At 45.0% G+C, this 21,094-nt stretch overlaps 1 protein-coding gene across 1 annotated transcript; it reads right to left on the bottom strand.

The window, feature by feature from the left end:
- Window positions 1-19,517: 19,517 nt before the first annotated feature.
- LOC147734978 (olfactory receptor 8U9-like) lies at window positions 19,518-20,451 on the bottom strand. Its single transcript, XM_086953719.1, has one exon. It carries the CDS (start codon window positions 20,442-20,444, stop codon window positions 19,518-19,520), a length of 927 nt encoding a protein of 308 aa, XP_086809845.1. The 5' UTR covers window positions 20,445-20,451.
- Between the last annotated feature and the right edge of the window lie 643 nt (window positions 20,452-21,094).

Here is a 21,094-nt window from a genome sequence, read left to right as displayed (position 1 = left end):
AAACAGAAAAATCTATTTACATGCAGCTCTAGATTCTGTATCATTAGTTGCCCCTACATGGTGCTTCCACCTCTTACCTCCTAATAAAGAGGAGCCTCAATAACCGAAAATCAATCCGACGAAACAACACTATGACAAGAGTAAATGAGCCAACATTACTTGACCTTACAAAAAACTATTTTTTACTTGAAATACACATCAAGCACTCAGACAATACTCACATCTGTCCAAAAACGTCTGAAAGCAAAGCAATTGATGGTTGTGACCTTGGGCCGCTATGAATGCATACAAAACGCCATAAACAATACTTTTTTGAAATTTTGTGCTTTCTACAAAAATTGTAAAGTAATTCAGCTCTATTGGTGTATAAACTGCCGGTCTACGCATTTCGAACGCCTAATGGATTGGGGAGTTCTCATCAGGACCTCATAACTGTGGAAGAAACAGAAAAATCTATTTACATGCAGCTCTAGATTCTGTATCATTAGTTGCCCCTACATGGTGCGTCCACCTCTTACCTCCTAATAAAGAGGAGCCTCAATAACCGAAAATCAATCCGACGAAACAACACTATGACAAGAGTAAATGAGCCAACATTACTTGACCTTACAAAAAACTATTTTTTACTTGAAATACACATCAAGCACTCAGACAATACTCACATCTGTCCAAAAACGTCTGAAAGCAAAGCAATTGATGGTTGTGACCTTGGGCCGCTATGAATGGAGCCTGAATGAAAAAAAAACAAGGACTGGTAAAAAAGGTGCAATGTTCTGTTTAGACGTGGGGGGCTATCTATAACCAGGAGGGAGTTGTTGCCTCTAACAGGGGATCAGCATGATCCAGCACCGTCTGTATGGAAACGAGGACAAGGGATCCGGGAGCCTGGTGCTGGGAGCAATCCCTTACCATCAATTGGTGCCTCCCATATTTTGGACCCTTGGCTGGTGTTAGAGTGTACTCCTCATGTTTCCCATCTGAAAAAAGTGCAGCAGTCAATGTTGACTTGCCAGTCAGCCTCAACTATGCAATTTGCCCAGCTGAAGCAGATCCAACTGCCAGGAAAGTTTCTAAGCCCTAACATAGAGGGCTGCATCAGGATTGACACTGAGCAGCATCTGTTTGCTGGTGAGGCTTTCCTGGGAATAGTGTTGTATATCGCCTGCTCATAACTTTTCCACTTCTGATTGCATCAAAAGTTAAATCCTCTTCAGCATGCCACAATTGTTAATCCTCGCATTAGATCTAGCTTGCTCCACCAGCACCGACAGCTTACCAGTTTCTCTACACAAAAAGTTTAATCAGAGATAGAACTTTCCACCGGGATAACCCTGGTCCGTATTTTGTCTAACTTCACTTGGGATTTTCTCTTAGTTCCATTTTACAACTGTTTCAATCCTGTATAAATACCTATGCACAATTCACTGATTTAAGCCTTGCTGTTCTAAGCCATAGCTACCAGGGATTGAGCCCAAGTTTATGTAGAGACTTTTGTGATTCGCCCTAACAAGGATTAGGATTATTATTTGAGGTGGGTTCTCACCCTCTACTCCTAATCCTTCAAGTTCATACAGCCATGTGACAATATTGCCCTTAAAAAAGCACAGCTCCTAGGCAGATGCGTATGCATCTTTACAGTAATTACCCATCCCAACACATCTTCTTTCCCTGTTCTCTTGTCAGCCTCTCAGAATCTGATGTACCATTTCTCTCCAGGTGTCATATATCCTCAAAATTATTCTCCATATTATGCTACCCCGAGGTTTTCACCTGCATTTTATTGTGAGTATTGTCTCTTTCTCTCATAATCCCTTTCTGGATCCCTCTTCTTCTAGCCATTTCTCACAGTCCTGTGCTGGGAAAACATTGCACCAAAGGATCGCTTCCTCTGCAACTAAAACATTTGTGCCAGAACTTGTTCAGCGGTATCCATCAGTCCCCTTTGGATAACTTTTAATATCTACCCCCCTACGCCACCTTTCTCTGAGCCCCCACCCCTCCTGGGGGTGGGCCTCACCCAAAAGGGGGATATGACGACAGCAGCAGCAGGCCACTGTCTATGTAGTGCTAGTATTGGTCTGGTTGGTGTCATGTACTGGAACCATAGCTCATTAACCACCACCTCAAATGACTTGAGGGATCTCCTCAACATTGCATAGCCATGCTATGGCGCCAAAACTCATCAATACAATGCTAAAGATGTCCATGTTTTTGGCACTTCGGCCTGCGTTCCACAGGTAGATATGAGTGGGGACTGTGTTCTTTACTAAAACTCTCTCTTCAACCATCATTTCTTTCTTCTAGCAGGCTTTTTATGTAAGTGAACATATTCACAGGCCCATGTCCTTTTCTTAGTAGTTAGCAGTAAGTGACTGCCAATGGGGCTGCTATTTCCATGTAAGGTAGTCTCATAGCCCCATCTAGCCCCCTTTTTTGTGTGTTTTTCACCTCAATACCATCACTATCAATACTCTCATTTTCCCGTGCCTGCAGTGTGTTCTGCCGGGTCAGTGTCCTGTCACTTCCGCTGTCATTTATTCTAACCACCTCCACAGTTATTTGTCACACTTTGTTGGTTAATGCCTCACGTGCAACCCTCTGTCTGTGTAACGATGTCCTGTGTGGCTTTTTTTGCCACTTCGTCCTTTTCTTTTCAGTAAGTATCTCCCAATATTTTTATAATTTTTCTTGGAACCTCATTAGAACTGTCACATACCCACCCTCCAACCTGCCTCTCCTCGCACTGTCCTTATCTACTTCATAACCTTCCACTCTTTCATCCTGTACCTCCATGCATCACACAATGTATCCCTGTTAGACGTGGCATCATTGGCATGAGTCTCCCTTCCATTTTTGTAGATTACCTCCTCTGTTTTTGATATGTTTTTGCTGGTTATATGCTTTGCGGTACAAAAGAGGGTAGTGATGGACGAAGCATCTGAATCAATCAAAAACACTCACACCCAGTCAAAAGATCTGGGTTTAATCCATCACCGTTCTTTAGCCCACTCTGCCACCCCAGTTCAGACATGGCTATATGCAAATCAGTCTGACCCTGTGCCTCATGGGAACAGTCCAGCCCGAACTGCCAAGCCATGTCTTCCCTGGACCGTAAACAAGCTTCCGACGACCGGTTTCTGGCATTCCAGCCGTCTTCAGCCCGGCTTGCTTGAATCCAGTGGCAAAGTGAGCAAGGGACTCATGTCTGAGCATACCCTGCCACACTTATGGCGGCCAAAAGCGCTACAAAAGGGGGTGGTGATGGACGGAGCATCTGAATCAATCAAACACTCACACCCAGTCAAAAGATCTGGGTTTAATCCATCACCGTTCTTTAGCCCACTCTGCCACCCCAGTTCAGACATGGCTATATGCAAATCAATCTGACCCTGTGCCTCATGGGAACAGTCCAGCCCGAACTGCCAAGCCATGTCTTCCCTGGACCGGAAACAAGCTTCCGAGGACCGGTTTCTGGCATTCCAGCCGTCTTCAGCCCGGCTTGCTTGAATTCAGTGGCAAAGTGAGCAATGGACTGACGTCTGAGCATACCCTGCCACACTTATGGCGGCCAAAAGCGGTACAAAAGGGGGTGGTGATGGACGAAGCATCTGAATCAATCAAACACTCACACCCAGTCAAAAGATCTGGGTTTAATCCATCCCCGTTCTTTAGCCCACTCTGCCACCCCAGTTCAGACATGGCTATATGCAAATCAGTCTGACCCTGTGCCTCATGGGAACAGTCCAGCCCGAACTGCCAAGCCATGTCTTCCCTGGACCGAAAACAAGCTTCCAGGGACCAGTTTCTGGCATTCCAGCCGTCTTCAGCCCGGCTTGCTTGAATCCAGTGGCAAAGTGAGCAAGGGACTCACGTCTGAGTATACCCTGCCACACTTATGGCGGCCAAAAGCAGAACAAAAGGGGGTGGTGAAGGACGGTCCTCGGAAGCTTGTTTCTGGTCCAGGGAAGACATGGCTTGGCAGTTCAGGCTGGACTATTCCCATGAGGCACAGGGTCAGACTGATTTGCATATAGCCATGTCTGAACTTGGGTGGCAGAGTGGGCTAAAGAACGGTGATGGATTAAATCCAGATCTTTTGACTGGGTGTGAGTGTTTGATTGATTCAGATGCTCCGTCCATCACCACCCCCTTTTGTACCGGCCCATTACAAAACACTTTTTCCGACCTGAGGATCTTTGTTGCTGTCTGCTGCCGTCCTGTGCGTGGGTGGAGGAGTTCGCCTTGACGTGCCTGTTGCCCTGGTGGGACTCGTGGTACCAGGGTGCACCTGACTGCTCTCGCTGCCCTTGAGCCCAATCTTACACAGCTGCTGCTGCTGGGGGAGGTGCTGTCATCGCGCTTAAAGCGCCGCCTTCCCCCACGCAGCGCGGGGCCCATTACAAAACACTTTTTCCGACCTGAGGATCTTTGCTGCTGTCTGCTGCCGTCCTGTGCGTGGGTGGAGGAGTTCGCCTTGACGTGCCTGTTGCCCTGGTGGGACTTGTGGTCCCAGGGTGTACCTGACTGCTCTCGCTGCCCTTGAGCCCAATCTTACACAGCTGCTGCTGCTGGGGGAGGCGCTGTCATTGCGCTTAAAGCGCCGCCTTCCCCCACGCAGCGCGGGCCCATTACAAAACACTTTTTCCGACCTGAGGATCTTTGCTGCTGTCTGCTGCCGTCCTGTGCGTGGGTGGAGGAGTTCGCCTTGACGTGCCTGTTGCCCTGGTGGGACTCGTGGTCCCAGGGTGCACCTGACTGCTCTCGCTGCCCTTGAGCCCAATCTTACACAGCTGCTGCTGCTGGGGGAGGCACTGTCATCGCGCTTAAAGCGCCGCCTTCCCCCACGCAGCGTGGTGCCCAATACAAAACACTTTTTCCGACCTGAGGATCTTTGCTGCTGTCTGCTGCCGTCCTGTGCGTGGGTGGAGGAGTTTGCCTTGACGTGCCTGTTGCCCTGGTGGGACTCGTGGTCCCAGGGTGCACCTGACTGCTCTTGCTGCCCTTGAGCCCAATCTTACACAGCTGCTGCTGCTGGGGGAGGCGCTGTCATCGCGCTTAAAGCGCCGCCTTCCCCCACGCAACGCGGGGCCCAATACAAAACACTTTTTCCGACCTGAGGATCTTTGCTGCTGTCTGCTGCCGTCCTGTGCGTGGGTGGAGGAGTTCGCCTTGACATGCCTGTTGCCCTGGTGGGACTCGTGGTCCCAGGGTGCACCTGACTGCTCTCGCTGCCCTTGAGCCCAATCTTACACAGCTGCTGCTGCTGGGGGAGGCGCTGTCATCACGCTTAAAGCGCCGCCTTCCCCCACGCAACGCGGGACGCGCGCGGGCGGTGCCGGGAGAAGCCCGGGACAAGGGCGGGCCCTCTGAGGCCCTCAGAGGCCTGAGGAGCCTGGCCTGGGCTATACCCCCTGCCCAATTATCTTTAGCCCATTGACTATTGGACACAAAAACTACATACATCTTACTCCAAGTAATGGGGATGTTCCTTGATAGTCTTTGTTAAAGTATTAATCATAAGGGCCTGTTATTATAGTGTTGATATTTCAAACTGTCATTGGTGAATAATAGCAGGGTCTGTCATGAATTGCCGTGAGACCAGAAGCATGGCTGTTGTTGGAGCGAAAAAGTTAACTGGTACTCTGGACGACTTTATCGTTCACACCCATGCTTTAATTGATGAGGGGATTGTATTAATGGACAGAAGGGTGTCCCAAGATTTAGCTATGGCTAAGAGATCCTCTTTAGGCCTCATTGCCCAGGCATGCACGCCCAATATCGAGTCCCGCCCCAATACTCTTGCTATGGTACATAATGCTGGGGACTTTGATGTTCTAAGCTCACAACAGGACTTGGAGGCCACCCCTAATCTTAATTTGTTGACAGAGAGTGGCTCAGATAGTAATGAGCTAGATAATCCACCCTTGGTTAGTGCCACAAATCAAAGGGGCTTGAAAGAGGGGGCAATTCCTAAACAAAAGGCCAATGAATCCACTACCTATAAAGGGAAGAAAGCACAAACTAGCCACAACCGGGACAAAACCACCCTAGATCCGGTAATTGTGAATAACAACTCGGCAGCCTGTGCTAATGACACTGGGGGGGCGCCTCCGACCAAAGCCGGCTTGCCATTAAGCCTTCCAAACGACACCATTATAGATAATAGTCTGGAGGAAATTCTGGGATTAAGTGGCGAAGTCAATGATCTAGCCAAATGTAGCCAGGATAGGAGTGGGTTAAGCATGGCAAATAATAATATTTTTGAAATGTTAAAAACCCTTCTCGAACCCATAGAGGTTAGGCTACGTTGCTTAGAAACTGTATTGAAAAATATTCATAAGGATATAAGCGCCTCAAGCCTTAATTTGAACAGTAAGGCACCCCATGTAGTGAATACAGCTAACAAGCCATCTTTGGCTGACAAAAGCGCCACTGTGGCTAAAAATAATGTTCCCAAGAACCTTAGTAACACCTCAAACTCGGGAGGTGCTAAAACAAAGACCCCTGATCCTAAACAAATAGAGAACACAACTAAACCCAAGATAACCCCCCAAGTCAAATTTAATGATCCCACACCTTCAACTCCAAACCCGGTCCCGGCCCCAAGAGACAAGGCAGTGGGCCGAAGAAACATCCATCTTCCCCCTGATGCCTGTCCCTATGTAGTGATTCTGACTGGAGTTACGGAAATTTCACCATTCGAAGTAGAATCCTACCAGGCTCTGAAAAATAAAGTGTGCCACTGGCTCTCTAAAAACCATCCCCTACCACCGAATATCCCAAGCAATATTCTAATGGTGGAGAGAACGCCATGGGTGGGTGGGAACAGAAAAAACTTACAAGGGGATTGCATTGTGGTCACTTTCGAGAACACACAGGTGGTAGAACCTATATGTAGAGGAACCTCTTGTTATCAAGCAAGCACTGTCACCGCTAGACCTCTCTCTTATTTCTACCTACCTGGGAATCAAGTGGACAAAAGATGGAGTTAGTTAAGGGGCCCACACGAACAAAAAGCCAGACAGAGGTTTAACCCCCCATGGGAGGCGCAACCTTATGGCTGGGACGTGGGTGGTGATGAGGACTGGAATTCGGTCAGGAGAAGAAGAGGCAGACCGCTTCAAGGAGGGTTCGCTGTAGGGCTTCAGAATAGTCACCCATATCATTACCATCAGACTGTAAATGGGTATGATAATCACTTTAACATCCCAATTGCTAATCGTTATGAATGTCTGCCATCCTTGGATTGGGTTGATTGACAAATACAGGGTTCACCACTTAGACAGAGGCAAAATATCCCCCCTACCCCTTTGCAAAATGAAAACAGTATTGTGGCTATGCAGGTGTTAAATACTGACGTAACTCTAACTTTTGAGAAGGGTGCTGAAGGAGGGGCCCCACTGTGTGAAAAAATGGATGAGGCACTGGGTAGGTGGGAGATAACGCTGGTAACATGGAACATTGTGGGTCTCAAAAGCAAAGTGGATGATCCTATCTGGAGGGACTTTATAGGAACCATGGACATAATAGCTATGCTGGAGACCTGGGACACCCAAAACATACTGACAGTGGATGGTTTCACCACTTTCTCTTTACCAGCTGTCAGTTCAACGCGGGGGCGGGCCAGAGGGGGCCTGGTTATTCTGATCTCTGCTAAAATCCCGGGTATTTATACGGAAATAGCTACTGATTGTCCTTATTGTGTTGCTGTTCTAATTACCCATAGGGGTTATCATAATGTTTTGGTTATAAACTTTTATAACTCTTTTGATAGAGACAGGCCAGTCAGTAACTTGATGATGTTAAATTCTTTCCTGATTGCCTTCAAAGAGTCCGTAGAGTATGAATGTACCATCATATTAATGGGAGATTTTAATGTCCATGGTTGTCAGGATAAATGCCCCTCAAATGTGTTATTTGGTCCCCCGACGAGGAAAATATTCATTTTGAACGCTCAGAACAGGGTATCTTTTTAGAATAATTGCTGGCCGAAAATGGGTTAATACTGCCAAATGGGTGTGATGAGGACATTTCCACATTCACAGGCCATGGCAGCGGCTCTGTGATCGATTATATTTTTCTTAGTAGCAGTTGTGGAGGCCAAATCAGTAGCTATTCAGTTGTGCGGTCCCACTTTAGCGACCACAACCCAGTTGTACTAAAAGTTAGAAACATAATTGTTACCAAGGAAAGTAGCCCGAATTTGGTAGACAAATGCGACATGCGGTTGACCGACCAAGCACGCAGAATCAAATGGTGTAAGCTAATTCCAGAGGAGTTTTTCTGTAATCTCTGCCTTAGTAGCAGGGAGGATTTAAAGCTCTGCATGGATGACCAGCCTGGGGATAGTGAAGTAGTGGAGGCGTATAAAAAGGTTTGCCTCGACATCCTCTCCAACCTGACGCGTCAGGGTAAAGGTAAAACACAAGGAAAGGAAGGCTGGTTTGATAAGAACTGCTCAGCGGCTAACCATAAACTTAAGGTAGCACTTAAGTCCAAACCAGTAGATAGACCGCTCGTGGCTTCTCTCAGGAAAGAATACAAGACTGTCATCGAAAGAAGGCGGCGCGAGATTAGAGAGGATGCCTGGGCCGACCTGACCTAAACTGATGTATTGAAAAGTAGCGCCAAGTTCTGGGCAGTGGTTAATCAACCCTATTTTTCTGATCATAGTAACAATGAATTGGATTGTGGAATCCAAGAAGACAAATGACACTCGCACTTTAGGGCCGTTTACGAACAAGAGACTTCGGGGGCAGAGGGCACGACTGTCTTCTCCCAAACGGCTTATACTTTGATTGTGGAAGAGGTGGCCGTGGCCATTGGCATGATGACTAGTGATAAAGCTCCAGGACCTGATGGTGTTCCTTCTGATCTTTTTAAAGTTGATATTTTATTTTGGTCCAAAGTTTTAGCTAATGTTTTTAACAGAGTCTCTAAAACAGGAATTCCAGAGTCATTGTCCCAATCGGTAATTGTCCCTATCTATAAAAAAGGGGATAGGGGTGACCCTGGCAACTACCGACCTATATCCCTCATCGATTCTGCAGTCAAGGTTTTAGGGAGAGTGGTCCTATGTAAACTGACCGAATGGCTAGAGGAGACTAATACCCTTTTTCCTCTACAGTACGGTTTCAGAAAGGGGCGCAGTACCATCGACCAAAGCCTAAATCTACAACTGCTCATTGGGAAGTACACATTAGCAAAGCAAGGATCTCTGTACATTGCCTTTATGGATCTGTCCTAGGCATTTGACCGAGTAAACAGATCCAAGCTGTGGGGTCAGCTCCTTAGCATTGGAGTAGATCCAAATATTATGCACTTTCTAGCAGACCTTCATAGGGACCTTACAGCAACGGTTCGTTATGACAGAAAGGGGAACTGCACGGGAAAAATTAGCATCACTAATGGTGTAAGGCAGGGATGCATCCTTGCTCCCCTGCTCTTTACACTATATATAAATGATTTGGGTGGAGTTTGAGGTGCATCGTGTAGGGACATCCCGAGGGCAGTGAAACATCTATTGCCTGCTTTAATTTATGCGGATGACTCCGCTCTCCTAGCTAGAACTGCAGTGGGTCTTCAATGCCTGTTGAACTCTTTTTATGTTTTTATGAAAAATCTTGATTTAAGTATTAACTTTGGTAAATCCCAGGTCATGGTGGTGGGCCATAAAGCGAAGGCCAAAAAAAATGTGATGACATTGCGCTGTAATGGACATAAGTTGTCAAGAGTCCTCAGATTTCCCTACTTGGGGGTTGTTTTTGATGAATGTTCTACGTGGCACCCTCAAATGTTGGAGAAAAAAAAAGCCCTGGCACGCTCTATTTCTGCGGTGCTGGGCTTTTCACGTAAATTAGGGGTGAAGCCCATTGAGGCAGTTTTAAAAGTATATGCTGCTAAATGTATAGCCATTGCTTTGTATGGTGCAGACCTGTGGGCTTTAGGCCAGTTACATCGCTCCAGGTTACGGAAGATAACTTTTTAAAAACGCTTCTTTCCCTCCCAAAATCCATGGCAAGCTTCATAGTTCATCAGGAATGCGGCGTGGACTATTTGGAGGATCGAATCGCCATGGCCCCCCTTTTAAAATGGATATCAGTCTGGCTTAATCTAGAACTTGAAGTGAATCACGAAATCTTAAAGGACTGCCTAATGCTAGATCACTGGGAAAAGATCCCTTGGTTGAAATATGTACAACAAATGTGTGAAAAGTTGGGTCGGCCTGAATTGTTCAACAAACCTTCCAGCCTGGTGAAATGCGACTTGAAATGGGTTAAAAACACTTTTTTGTTGAACAGAGGAATGGACAGAGAAGGTAGGGAGCTGATAAAGCCCTCTGTCAGGACCTATCAATTGATTGTTCCCTCTGGCCATGATCTGGAACTTTACCTTAAGGTCGTCAACAACTCCAACCATAGGTATCTTTTAACTAAGTTCCTATTGAACAAATTCCATTTATTAATTTCTGGCCGCCCTGGCTGGACCAGGGGCACGGATCTAGATCTGTGCAAATGTGACGGTTGTTCAATTATGGATACTGCCCACTTTCTGTTTTTTTGTGATCACTTTAAAGGCATTAGGAAAAAGTTCATTATACCCCTGTTAAAAGGGAAAGGATTTAGGCAAGTGAAGCCAGCTTTGCTGTACCTTCAACTTTTAGCGGAAATTTGGGAAATCTATAATGTGGCTAAATTTTTAACCATAGCGGTGAGACTCAGTAAAAAGATCACTTGGTCCTAGACGATTCTTCACAAATGTTGACCATTGTAACCTGAATCAAGTTTTTTAAATTCTTAATTTTTCATAATGATTTCTATTTTAATTATTGATCATTGTATATGCTGTTGTTTTTAAATGTCTGCCCTCATGTGCTGCATATCTTAATGGGTACTCCCTCCCTTTTTATGCTGTATTTTATCATTGTTATGATGTGGACCTTTTTTCTTTTATGTCTGTGTACTTTTATGGTTTTTGTAAAATGAACCGAATAAAGTAATTCTTGACTTGACTTGACTGGGTGTGATTGTTTGATTGATTCAGATGCTCCGTCCATCACCACCCACTTTTGTACCGCTTTTGGCCGCCATAAGTGTGGCAGGGTATGCTCAGACGTGAGTCCCTTGCTCACTTTGCCACTGGATTCAAGCAAGCCGGGCTGAAGACGGCTGGAATGCCAGAAACCGGTCCTCGGAAGCTTGTTTCCGGTCCAGGGAAGACATGGCTTGGCAGTTCGGGCTGGACTGTTCCCATGAGGCACTGGGTCAGACTGATTTGCATATAGCGATGTCTGAACTGGGGTGGCAGAGTAGGCTAAAGAACGATGATGGATTAAACCCAGATCATTTAACTGGGTGTGAGTGTTTGATTGATTCAGGTGCTCTGTCCATCAACACCCCCTTTTGTACCGCTTTTGGCCACCATAAGTGTGGTAGGGTATACTCAGACGTGAGTCCCTTGCTCACTTTGCCACTGGATTCAAGCAAGCCGGGCTGAAGACGGCTGGAATGCCAGAAACCGGTCCTCGGAAGCTTGTTTTCGGTCCAGGGAAGACATGACTTGGCAGTTCGGGCTGGACTGTTTCCATGAGGCACAGGATCAGACTGATTTGCATATAGCCATGTCTGAACTGGGGTGGCTGAGTGGGCTAAAGAACGGTGATGGATTAAACCCAGATATTTTGACTGGGTGTGAGTGTTTGATTGATTCAGCTGCTCCGTCCATCACCACCCCATTTTGTACCGCTTTTGGCCGCCATAAGTGTGGCAGGGTATGCTCAGACGTTAGTCCCTTGCTCACTTTGCCACTGGATTCAAGCAAGCCGGGCTGAAGACGGCTGGAATGCCAGAAACCGGTCCTCGGAAGCTTGTTTCCGGTCCAGGGAAGACATGGCTTGACAGTTCGGGCTGGACTGTCCCCATGAGGCACAGGGTCAGACTGATTTGCATATAGCCATGTCTGAACTGGCGTGGCAGAGTGGGCTAAAGAATGGTGATAGATTAAACCCAGATCATTTGACCGGGTGTGAGTGTTTGATTGATTCAGATGCTCCGTCCATCACCACCCCCTTTTGTACCGCTTTTGGCCGCCATAAGTGTGGCAGGGTATGCTCAGACGTGAGTCCCTTGCTCACTTTGCCACTGGATTCAAGCAAGCCAGGCTGAAGATGGCTGGAATGCCAGAAACCGGTCCTCAGAAGCTGGTTTCCGGTCCAGGAAGACATGGCTTGGCAGTTCGGGCTGGACTGTTCCCATGAGGCACAGGGTCAGACTGATTTGCATATAGCCATGTCTGAACTTGGGTGGCAGAGTGGGCTAAAGAACGGTGATGGATTAAACCCAGATCTTTTGACTGGGTGTGAGTGTTTGATTGATTCAGATGCTCCGTCCATCACCACCCCCTTTTGTACCGGTTATATGCTTTGGGCACTGTGCCACTGTTATTCAGTGCCACAGTGCAAGTGCTCCCTATGTTAAACTGATGTACTAATTAGTGATTCCATGACTGAGTTATTTGATTTACTTGTCAGACCCTAGTACAGTGCACCATGTGTGCCCAGGGCTTGTAAATCAAATGCTGTTGGTGGCTTTGCAGCACTGGTTGTGCCACCCACAGAAGCAGCTTGTAAAGTGTGTCTTAGGTCTGCCATTGCAGAGCCTATGTGCAGTCTAGTACTACCATGTCGACTTGGCAAGTGCACCCACTTGTCAGTCCCTAATTCCTCCATTTTCTTCATATCAGACACCCCTAAGGTAGGCCCAAGGGCTGGATGCATTGTAAGTATAAGGTAGGACAAGCCCTGGTGTGTATAGCATGCCCTAATAGTGAATTACAGCCATTTCCATTTTTCACTATTGCAACCTGTTCGCCATAGGCCAGAATGGGCTGTTAGATTATTACATTTAATACTCCTAACTTACCCAGGGAACATGATATTAATTCGAATTTATTATGCCTGAACTCAGAATGATAAAATATATATTTTTGTAAAGTTGGTTTTTACATTCTGTGTTTGAAAAGTAGGTATTTTCTTGTCTAACTATCCAAGCCTGCCTCTGCTAGGTTGTGTATTCCTTGTCTGGAGTTTGAGTGACAGGGCTGGGGAATTCTAGGAGACAGAATAAGTCAGCCCAGGGTTGAATAGGGAGATCTGCATCTAGATGGGAGGGGGGAGTTGCACCTGGGACCTGAATAGTGCTGGGCCTTCCCTCCACAATGCTAACTCCACCCCCTGGGTTGTGGCTGATGTCTCTGCCCTGCACTGTGAAGGAAGAGAAAGAATCTTGTCAATAAAGTGCTCCAGGGCTGTGATTTCCCTCCACAATTCTGGCTCCACCTCCAGTGGGACGTCTGATGTTTCTGCCCTGCACTGTGATTGGAAAGAAGATGTCAAGTAAACATAGTTCTCCAAAACTGGTTTGGACTGGGCAAAGGCCCCTCTGCCTTCAGAGAACAAAGAGAAAAGTAGTATAAATTTTAGGACCCAGACCCAAGAACTTTAGATCACTTCTGGGAAAAAGACAAACCTTTTGCCAAGGAGAAGAACCAAGGAAGCTGCAGGAGTTTGGACTGCCCCTCTGCCAGTGTGCTGTTTGCTGGGTTGGCCTGCAGTGGTTTCTTTATTGCCAAGGAAAAGAAGAAGAAAATGTTTAAGAACTTTCATCATCTTGCAGAATATCACTTCAAGGGCTTGAACTTGTGCTTGCCTCCTGCTGAAGTCTAAGGGACAAAAGACTTCACCTTCAGCTCGCCTCTGAATTTCCTTGCTGGGAATTATATCTGCAGAAGCCTGAGTGTCGCTGAGAGATGGAAGCGCAACGCAACGAGAAGAAGCATGACGCAGCCGCAGCTGTAGTCCTCGCATCGCCGGAGAAGCGTGCCGCCGCGGCATCTCCCAGGAAGCGTGTCTTCGTGAAAGCTGTCTGCTGTCACAACACCGGAGAAGCGTGACACCATCAAGAGGGTCGCCAACGCATCGCCGGGAAAGCGTGCGCGGCTCCAAAGTACAGAGTCATCGAAAGGCTGCCAGGGCGTGAACGCATCATCGTCGCATCGCCGCATCAAGGGCGCCATCTTCTTGCATCGCACCAGGATTGTCGCATCGAGGTGCCATCATGCGCAGGCAGATAACCTACGCATCATCCCTGGACCAGTAGGGATCAAGACGCATCCGCTACTCTGCGCAAGCATTGAGGTGCGACGCATCATCTCCCCCGGAGCATCGAACCGGCGCATCTTCCTTTGCAAGCCTTTTGTTTATTTTGCATTACACATCCAGGTACTTTTGTGAGAACTGTGTTGCATTTATCACCAACTTGATCTAAGCAAACCATCTTTTAACTCAATCTTAAGAACAGTAGTGTGGATTTTTGTCGTTTGTGGTCTTGTGTTAAGTCTATATAAAGAAAACTTATTTTTATAAAACCTAGGTTGTGTCCATCTGTAGTATTTTCACTGTATTACTGTGTATATTCACAAATGCTTAATACACTGCTTCTGAGATAAACCTGTCTGCTCGTGCCAAGCTACCAAGGGGGTGAGCAGGGGTTATCCAGTAGTCCCCTTATCTTGACTTAGAAGCAAGGGTCCCTATTTGGACAAAGGTGAATACCATTGCCAACTAGAGCCCCCCATTTCTAACACTCCCCATACTCACTGTCAGAACCTCATGCCGTGGATTATGATAGAGCTTGTATTTCTTTATACCTTATCATCTTCTTAGCTCCTTCTTCTGCTCATTCCCAGTGACAGTTACCTCTTCTCTCACCTGACCCTTTATTCCATTCTCCAAGGTTGAAGCTCGCTGTCTTTCTCTCACCCTTCCAGTGCCTCATGGCCCGTGAACCTTAATGTTCCTTCCCCTGCTCAGCAATTTCATCTCTAATGTCACCCTATTACCGAATGCTTAATTAGCCATCCTCACCAATGGCACCTGCTGTTTAGGGTCCAACTCCCCTCACTCTCTACTATGGACTAGGATTCTACCAGAGTCTCCTCCACAGACCTCACACACCCTTTCCATGTTCCATGTCTTTTGTTTCCAGATAATCCCTGATGGCTGCCATTGTTCTAACTTCCCTTACCTTGCTCTTCCACCAGGGCCTACACAAAGCACTGAAGTACCCAAGGATGGGGTTCACTTCCAGTTTTAGCCTGCCAATCTTTTTGTGGTTTCCTGGAGACCTATTTTCCTTACTGTTGGGGACGAGGGTCCCCCATATGCTCCGTTCTCAGTCCATACCTTTTTATACCATCCGCTGCTTCCAAACTGGAGTTATCAACACCCTGTTGACTCTCGCTCACTCTAAGGTGCCTGCTTCACCTGCTTGATTCTGACCTTCTGTGGTCCTGCTGCTTGAGGCCTCCCATTCAAAGTTGGTTCATCTCACAGGACGTCCCAATTGTCTCTCCTCCTGGAGCCTCTCCAGCTCTAACTCTACTCACTGGGGTCCATGGCTCAGTTACACCGGAAAGGTACGGAACGCCGCGCCAAACACGCCTTCTGAGCATTATCCTGCCGCCAGCCGTTTATCACCGGACCTATACGAGTCTTTACATGCCACAGTTGTCGTCCTAGGGCTGTGATTTCTGCCGCACGCTAACACTATTTATAGCCGGATTTTGATATCTTGGAACACACATTAAGGTAATTGTTTCTTTGAACCTTTATGTGGCAGTCCGGACCTGTGATTGCTTTTAGGAACACCATCGATAACTTTATGCCTGTCATTTTGCTTACAGACTTATACGCGTCTTTACATGCCACAGTTGTCGTCCTGGGGCTGTTAACTTTGCTGAAACGCTAATACTGCACGTTGCCGGTTTTGATATTTTGAAACATTCATTAAGTTAGCTGTTCGTGCATCATTAAGAAAGGGTCCGAACATTCTTGCATTTTTTCGTATACCTTCCAAGTGGGCCTTTCGTATACCTCTCAAGTAGGCCTTCCTTCTTGGCTATACAACGTCCGCCCTAGCCATTGTTCCCCACACGGAGAGTTTAAGATTATAATAGCTCTTGCCTGAGCCCGCAGCATTATATCTTTTAATGCGTGACTTCTACATATGAGATACATCGTATGTTATTTACAGAACTGTTCCATTACCTTTGACGACCAACAACTGATTACAGCTTAGCAACATCAGACTCGTTTTCACAGGAACATCTATTGCCTGTTTTGTTTTTTATCTTGAATGAAGATATCATCTGCTTGTCATCAGTATCCAAGTATAACCAACTGTGACTCCTGAGGAAGGCGTTTTCCGCCGAAACGCGCGTCAAGTTCTTATTCACCATTGCACTCTAAGCACCACTTATGATTTAGTGTGTCTTTTTATTAAATTGTTAAAATCTTTGTAAAATTTTATGTATTAATTGTATATGTTTGTTGTATGATTTCATTATATAGTCTGATATTTGTTCAGGTCCCTATATGATTTTTACTATGTCAATTAAAAGTATGCTTGTTTTATAAATGTATTTCTTGAATGTTCCTTTTGCTATTGGGTCAGATTAATTGTTTGCCTACTGGTTAGACTGCCTAGGAATTTTTTCACAAACTTTATTTAACCTGCCCTAGGAGTCTGCTTACATTACTACCCAGGGGGTCCTTGTTTTTCTCATTCCGTTACCCCGGAATGCCACCCACAGGTAGACCATGCTTCCTTCCTGTCATTGTCTTTTGTGGCTTTCCTGCTCTTACCCCACAATGCCAAGCTGCCTCTGGATTTGGAGGCCCCACTGATGCACCTGGTATACCACCACTATGACCGCCTTTGGTGAGGTCACGCAATGCATTGCAAAGGCAGGCTTCCCTGGTGTCTGCAGCTTAGAGTTTTGAACATCTACAAACATATATGTGGGTTGTAAGATTCATACTTCGCACTGATCACAAACCTCTGGTGTAGTTTCATGCTCCGGACGGTGTGGGTAAAGGCATAGCCAGTCAAAAACATTTTTGGGTTGCCTGGCATTGATGTACAAACTGCCCAATGGGTGAAGAGGAGCTTAGTGTGTAAGGAGACCGAGAAGAGACTTGAAGTTGGATCACAATCTGGTACAAATTCATCATCAGGATCCAGGAGAGGCATGGAATAGTGTCTGTTTGGACTTTATCAGTCCATTAACTGAGGTGAGTAGAGAGTTATGATTTGCCATGGTTATGGTGGATGCCTTTTCAAAGTGGGTGGACGTCAAGTTTATGTGTGAAAGGTCCACAAAAAACACAGTTTCTGTTCTTGAAGAGATTTTCAGGGTGGAGGGTCTTCCAAATACTCTGATCACTGAAAATGGTACTCAACTTACATCAGAGCAAATAATACTTTTTTGAGCGGCAATGCTATTAAGCATCATCAGACAGCTGTGTTCAACACTCAAGCTAATGGTATTGCAGAAAGGGAAATTGGTATGGTCAAACAGGCTAGCCCAATGGCTGTTCAGGGTTGTCCTAACCTATGCTGTGCTGTTAATGAGTTAGTCTGGGCCCAAAGTTCCATAGTAAATAGTGTGTCACTAATTTCTTTGTCTGAGCTTATTAGAAAGGTTGAAATCTATCGATCCGTTCCTGGCTGGCAGGTTTCAGTGTCACACACAATTGAAGTTGGAGATTAGGTTTACATTAAGGGTAGCCATGTGAGGAGAGGTCTCTCGAGGTTCAGAGGCCCATTCAAAGTCAAAGAGGTGAATGAGTGACATGTGATGCAGGAGATAAGTAGAAAAACTCTTTATCAAAAAAGAGGTGAGAGCAAGGCAAAGGGTGAAGAAAATGGTTGCAGTGTGTTTATGTTGCTGGGAGATGAGGAGTTGGGAGGTCAATCAAGAATTGACTCCTAGAGTGGTGTGAAAGAAGTGTACGCAAAGGTAGTGATTGTTGTGTAGGAGTTTTGTTGCTGAAGAGGAAGCAGAGTGAGATTAGGACTTGCAAGGAGAGAGAAGAACACCTATGTGGAATATGTTCAAGGTTAATTTGTTTGTCTTTTGCCATTGCATTGGAAGTATCCCCTGGAGGTCTTATATTCAATTTTAATGTTATATATATTTGTTTTCTTTCCTATGACTTTTTGTTTAATGTGGAATGGAGGATGTGTTGTATCTTTCAGATATTCATTGGAATCTGTACTATAAATAATCTGATGTGGATTCCCGATGGATGAGGTTTCTACCTGTGGCAATTATGAGTTGTGGCTCGCATAGGGAAGTCACCCTATAGCAGGTAGAATAATTACCTTCTTGAATTGGAACACATTCAGTCTGGACAACATTATTGTAACACATATTACAGTGGAGAATAACATACATAAAGCCACAAACTGATGTGTGCATTTTCACTGTGGGTTCCTGCTGCCCATCTGCTTGAAGCTGTATGCAGAGCATGAATTTGCTATGCCGGCAGCAGGCCACTATGAGGTTGAGTGTTTTATCACGTGGCTGTAGAATAGCGTGGCTGCTGCTACCTTTACTCAGCAATTTCATACAATTCCATTGGCATCTAAAAAGAATAAAAGGGGAACATCCTTTTCAACGCAACGTTTACGACGCATGCCTTTACATCGCAAGTTTTACAACGCATGTCATTACAACACATTGCGATGGGGGGCGCTCTAGGATAGGGAATAGATTTAATTTACTATCCAACACCTTCTCTACTATCCACGGGGACTGGAGTTGGAATAGTAAATTAAACTATTCACTATTCAGCACCCCTCAACACTATGCGTTGTAACAGCATGCGTTGTAAAACTTGCGATGTAAAGGCATGCGTAGTAAAAGCATGCATTGTAATGTCATACAACCAGAATAAAATGTGCAGTGTAGAGGCCAAGAGGTCTACTGCCAGTAAGGCAAATCAAAGTACAAGAAAGCAAGCTAATCACATATTTATTAAGTCAATGAGTGGTAGTTTAACAATAACAACTGTGAAATAAAGAATAGATCTAGATAAACAGAACACAAGGTCTAAAAATACATCCAGGATGATTTTCATGGAAAAGAAAAATATAAGTATACCCATAACAGACTAATTTTAATCTACCTAAACACAACAGCCTAAGACACTATACAGTACCCAGTATTGTAGAGTACAATACAAGACATATATGACTATTTGGTGAGATGGTGAGCAATAATACTGAAAATTAATGTTTATAACTACTGACAAACAGTTGGAGAATTTAGTGAAGTGACATATTTTTCAAAAGCTTCAACATTTTAAAACATTAGTTGTCCAGCATAAAAGAAATGTCTCCTAATGGGGACCAGACATACTGAAAGTATTGTCAGTAGCACTTAAATTGCAAGTTGACGTCAACAGTATGTGTATGTATGCTACTTGGGCCACTATTGCTGTTTGTTGTTCATGAAACTCTTCTGCATTTACTGCAAGGTGTAATACAACAAGTGGTAAGACTTACAAGTGATTTTATCACAACATTTAAAAAAGGAGCCATATTATATTATAAATGCATGAGTGGTTGTGATTCTGACGACTTGCACAAATTGCCTTTGTCCTCTATTTTAGATCAGATTCTCCTTGTCACTTTTCTAAGCGCCTCTTTAACCTCTCTGTTTCTTAAGCTATAAATAAGTGGATTCAACATAGGAATTATAACTAAATAAAACACCGATGCCACTCTGTCCTGGGCCATTGAGTGGCTTGAGTTAGGTTGGCCATACATAAAGACAAGAGTGCTAAACATGATGATAACACAGACGAAGTGGGAGGAGCAAGTGCTGAAGGTTTTCCATCTCCCTTCTTGGGAGTTTATCTTCAGAACGGCAGACACAATGTAAGTGTACGAGATAAGGATGATGATGAGGCTTATCATTATGACGAAACAGGCTAATGAAAATGTCACTGTCTCATTCATGGAGGCATCAACACAAGTGATCTTCAAGACTGCAGGAGCTTCACAGAGGAAATGTGTGATTATATTTGATTTGCAGAAGGGCAGAGTGAAAGAGAATGTGGTTTGGGTCAGTGCAAAGAGGATAGCAAATGCAAATATACAAACAAGAATACAAGTGCAGGCTTTGTTGTTCATGATGACTGAATACAGCAATGGATTGCAGATTGCAGTGTAGCGATCATAGGCCATCAATGCCAGAAGAAATACTTCTGCACTTCCAGTGGTATATCCTAGAAACATTTGTATTAGGCAACCTACAAATGAAATTGTCTTTCTCTCTGCTAAAAAGTTTGCTAGCATGTAAGGGGTACTGACTGATGAATAACAGATGTCGACAAAGGACAAATTGAAGAGCAGGAGGTACATGGGTGTGTGAAGCTGAGGAGACATCTTGATCAATATCATCATCGTTAAATTACCCATGAGAGTTATACTGTAGATGAAGAGAAAGACTATAAAGAGGGGAACTTGAAGTGTTGGGTCATCTGTGAGTCCTGAGAGAATGAATTCTGTCACCAGGGTCCGGTTCCCAGTTTTCATTGGTTCAGAAAAGGGAACCTTTCTGAAAAAAATCAGAGGGAAACGAGATGTGAAGTTGTATCTTAATTTGGAAAATACGCGATTGTCAAAATGAAACAAGAGACAGGAAGAGTGCATAAATAAAGCAAATTATGTATCCAATAATACACTTATAATAATGTGTACAGGATATCTATCATTTTTGTGATGGGGTAACCTATCCACTAAACTGTAAATCAGTCCTAAAGTTTATACTCTACAGGTTGTAAAATTTTCAGAAAAAAATCTCAGAAAAAACCTCGTCTTTTCGAGTACTCTCCACAAGTCAAATTTGCAAAGTATAAAAAGCTTTGCAAATTTTCAAAATTGGACAAAAGTTTGCGGCCAAAACGTAAATAGTATGAATTCATTGAAGCATTCACCTATTTAGAATTCATGGATGCACATATTTATCTATTTAGTTGTTTGTTTAGGTCCTCAGATACTAGCAACGTAATCCACCACCAGGTCATTAATTTATTTTTCAGTGATCCTTCCAGACTTCTTCATTTTCTTTTAGTGAAGTAAAAACTATTTTGTCATGACATGCATTCTGACAGACATCTCCCTCTATCTTCATTGAAGTGGTACACTGATGCTTGTACTCATACTCTTATAAGGACATAGTTTTA

Source organism: Lissotriton vulgaris, chromosome 1_2, assembly GCF_964263255.1.
Source record: "Lissotriton vulgaris chromosome 1_2, aLisVul1.2, whole genome shotgun sequence".
In the NCBI taxonomy this organism is placed as follows: Eukaryota; Metazoa; Chordata; class Amphibia; order Caudata; family Salamandridae; genus Lissotriton; species Lissotriton vulgaris.
The sequence above is the reverse complement of the archived record's forward strand: the minus strand, read 5'-3'. Positions and strand labels throughout refer to the sequence as shown.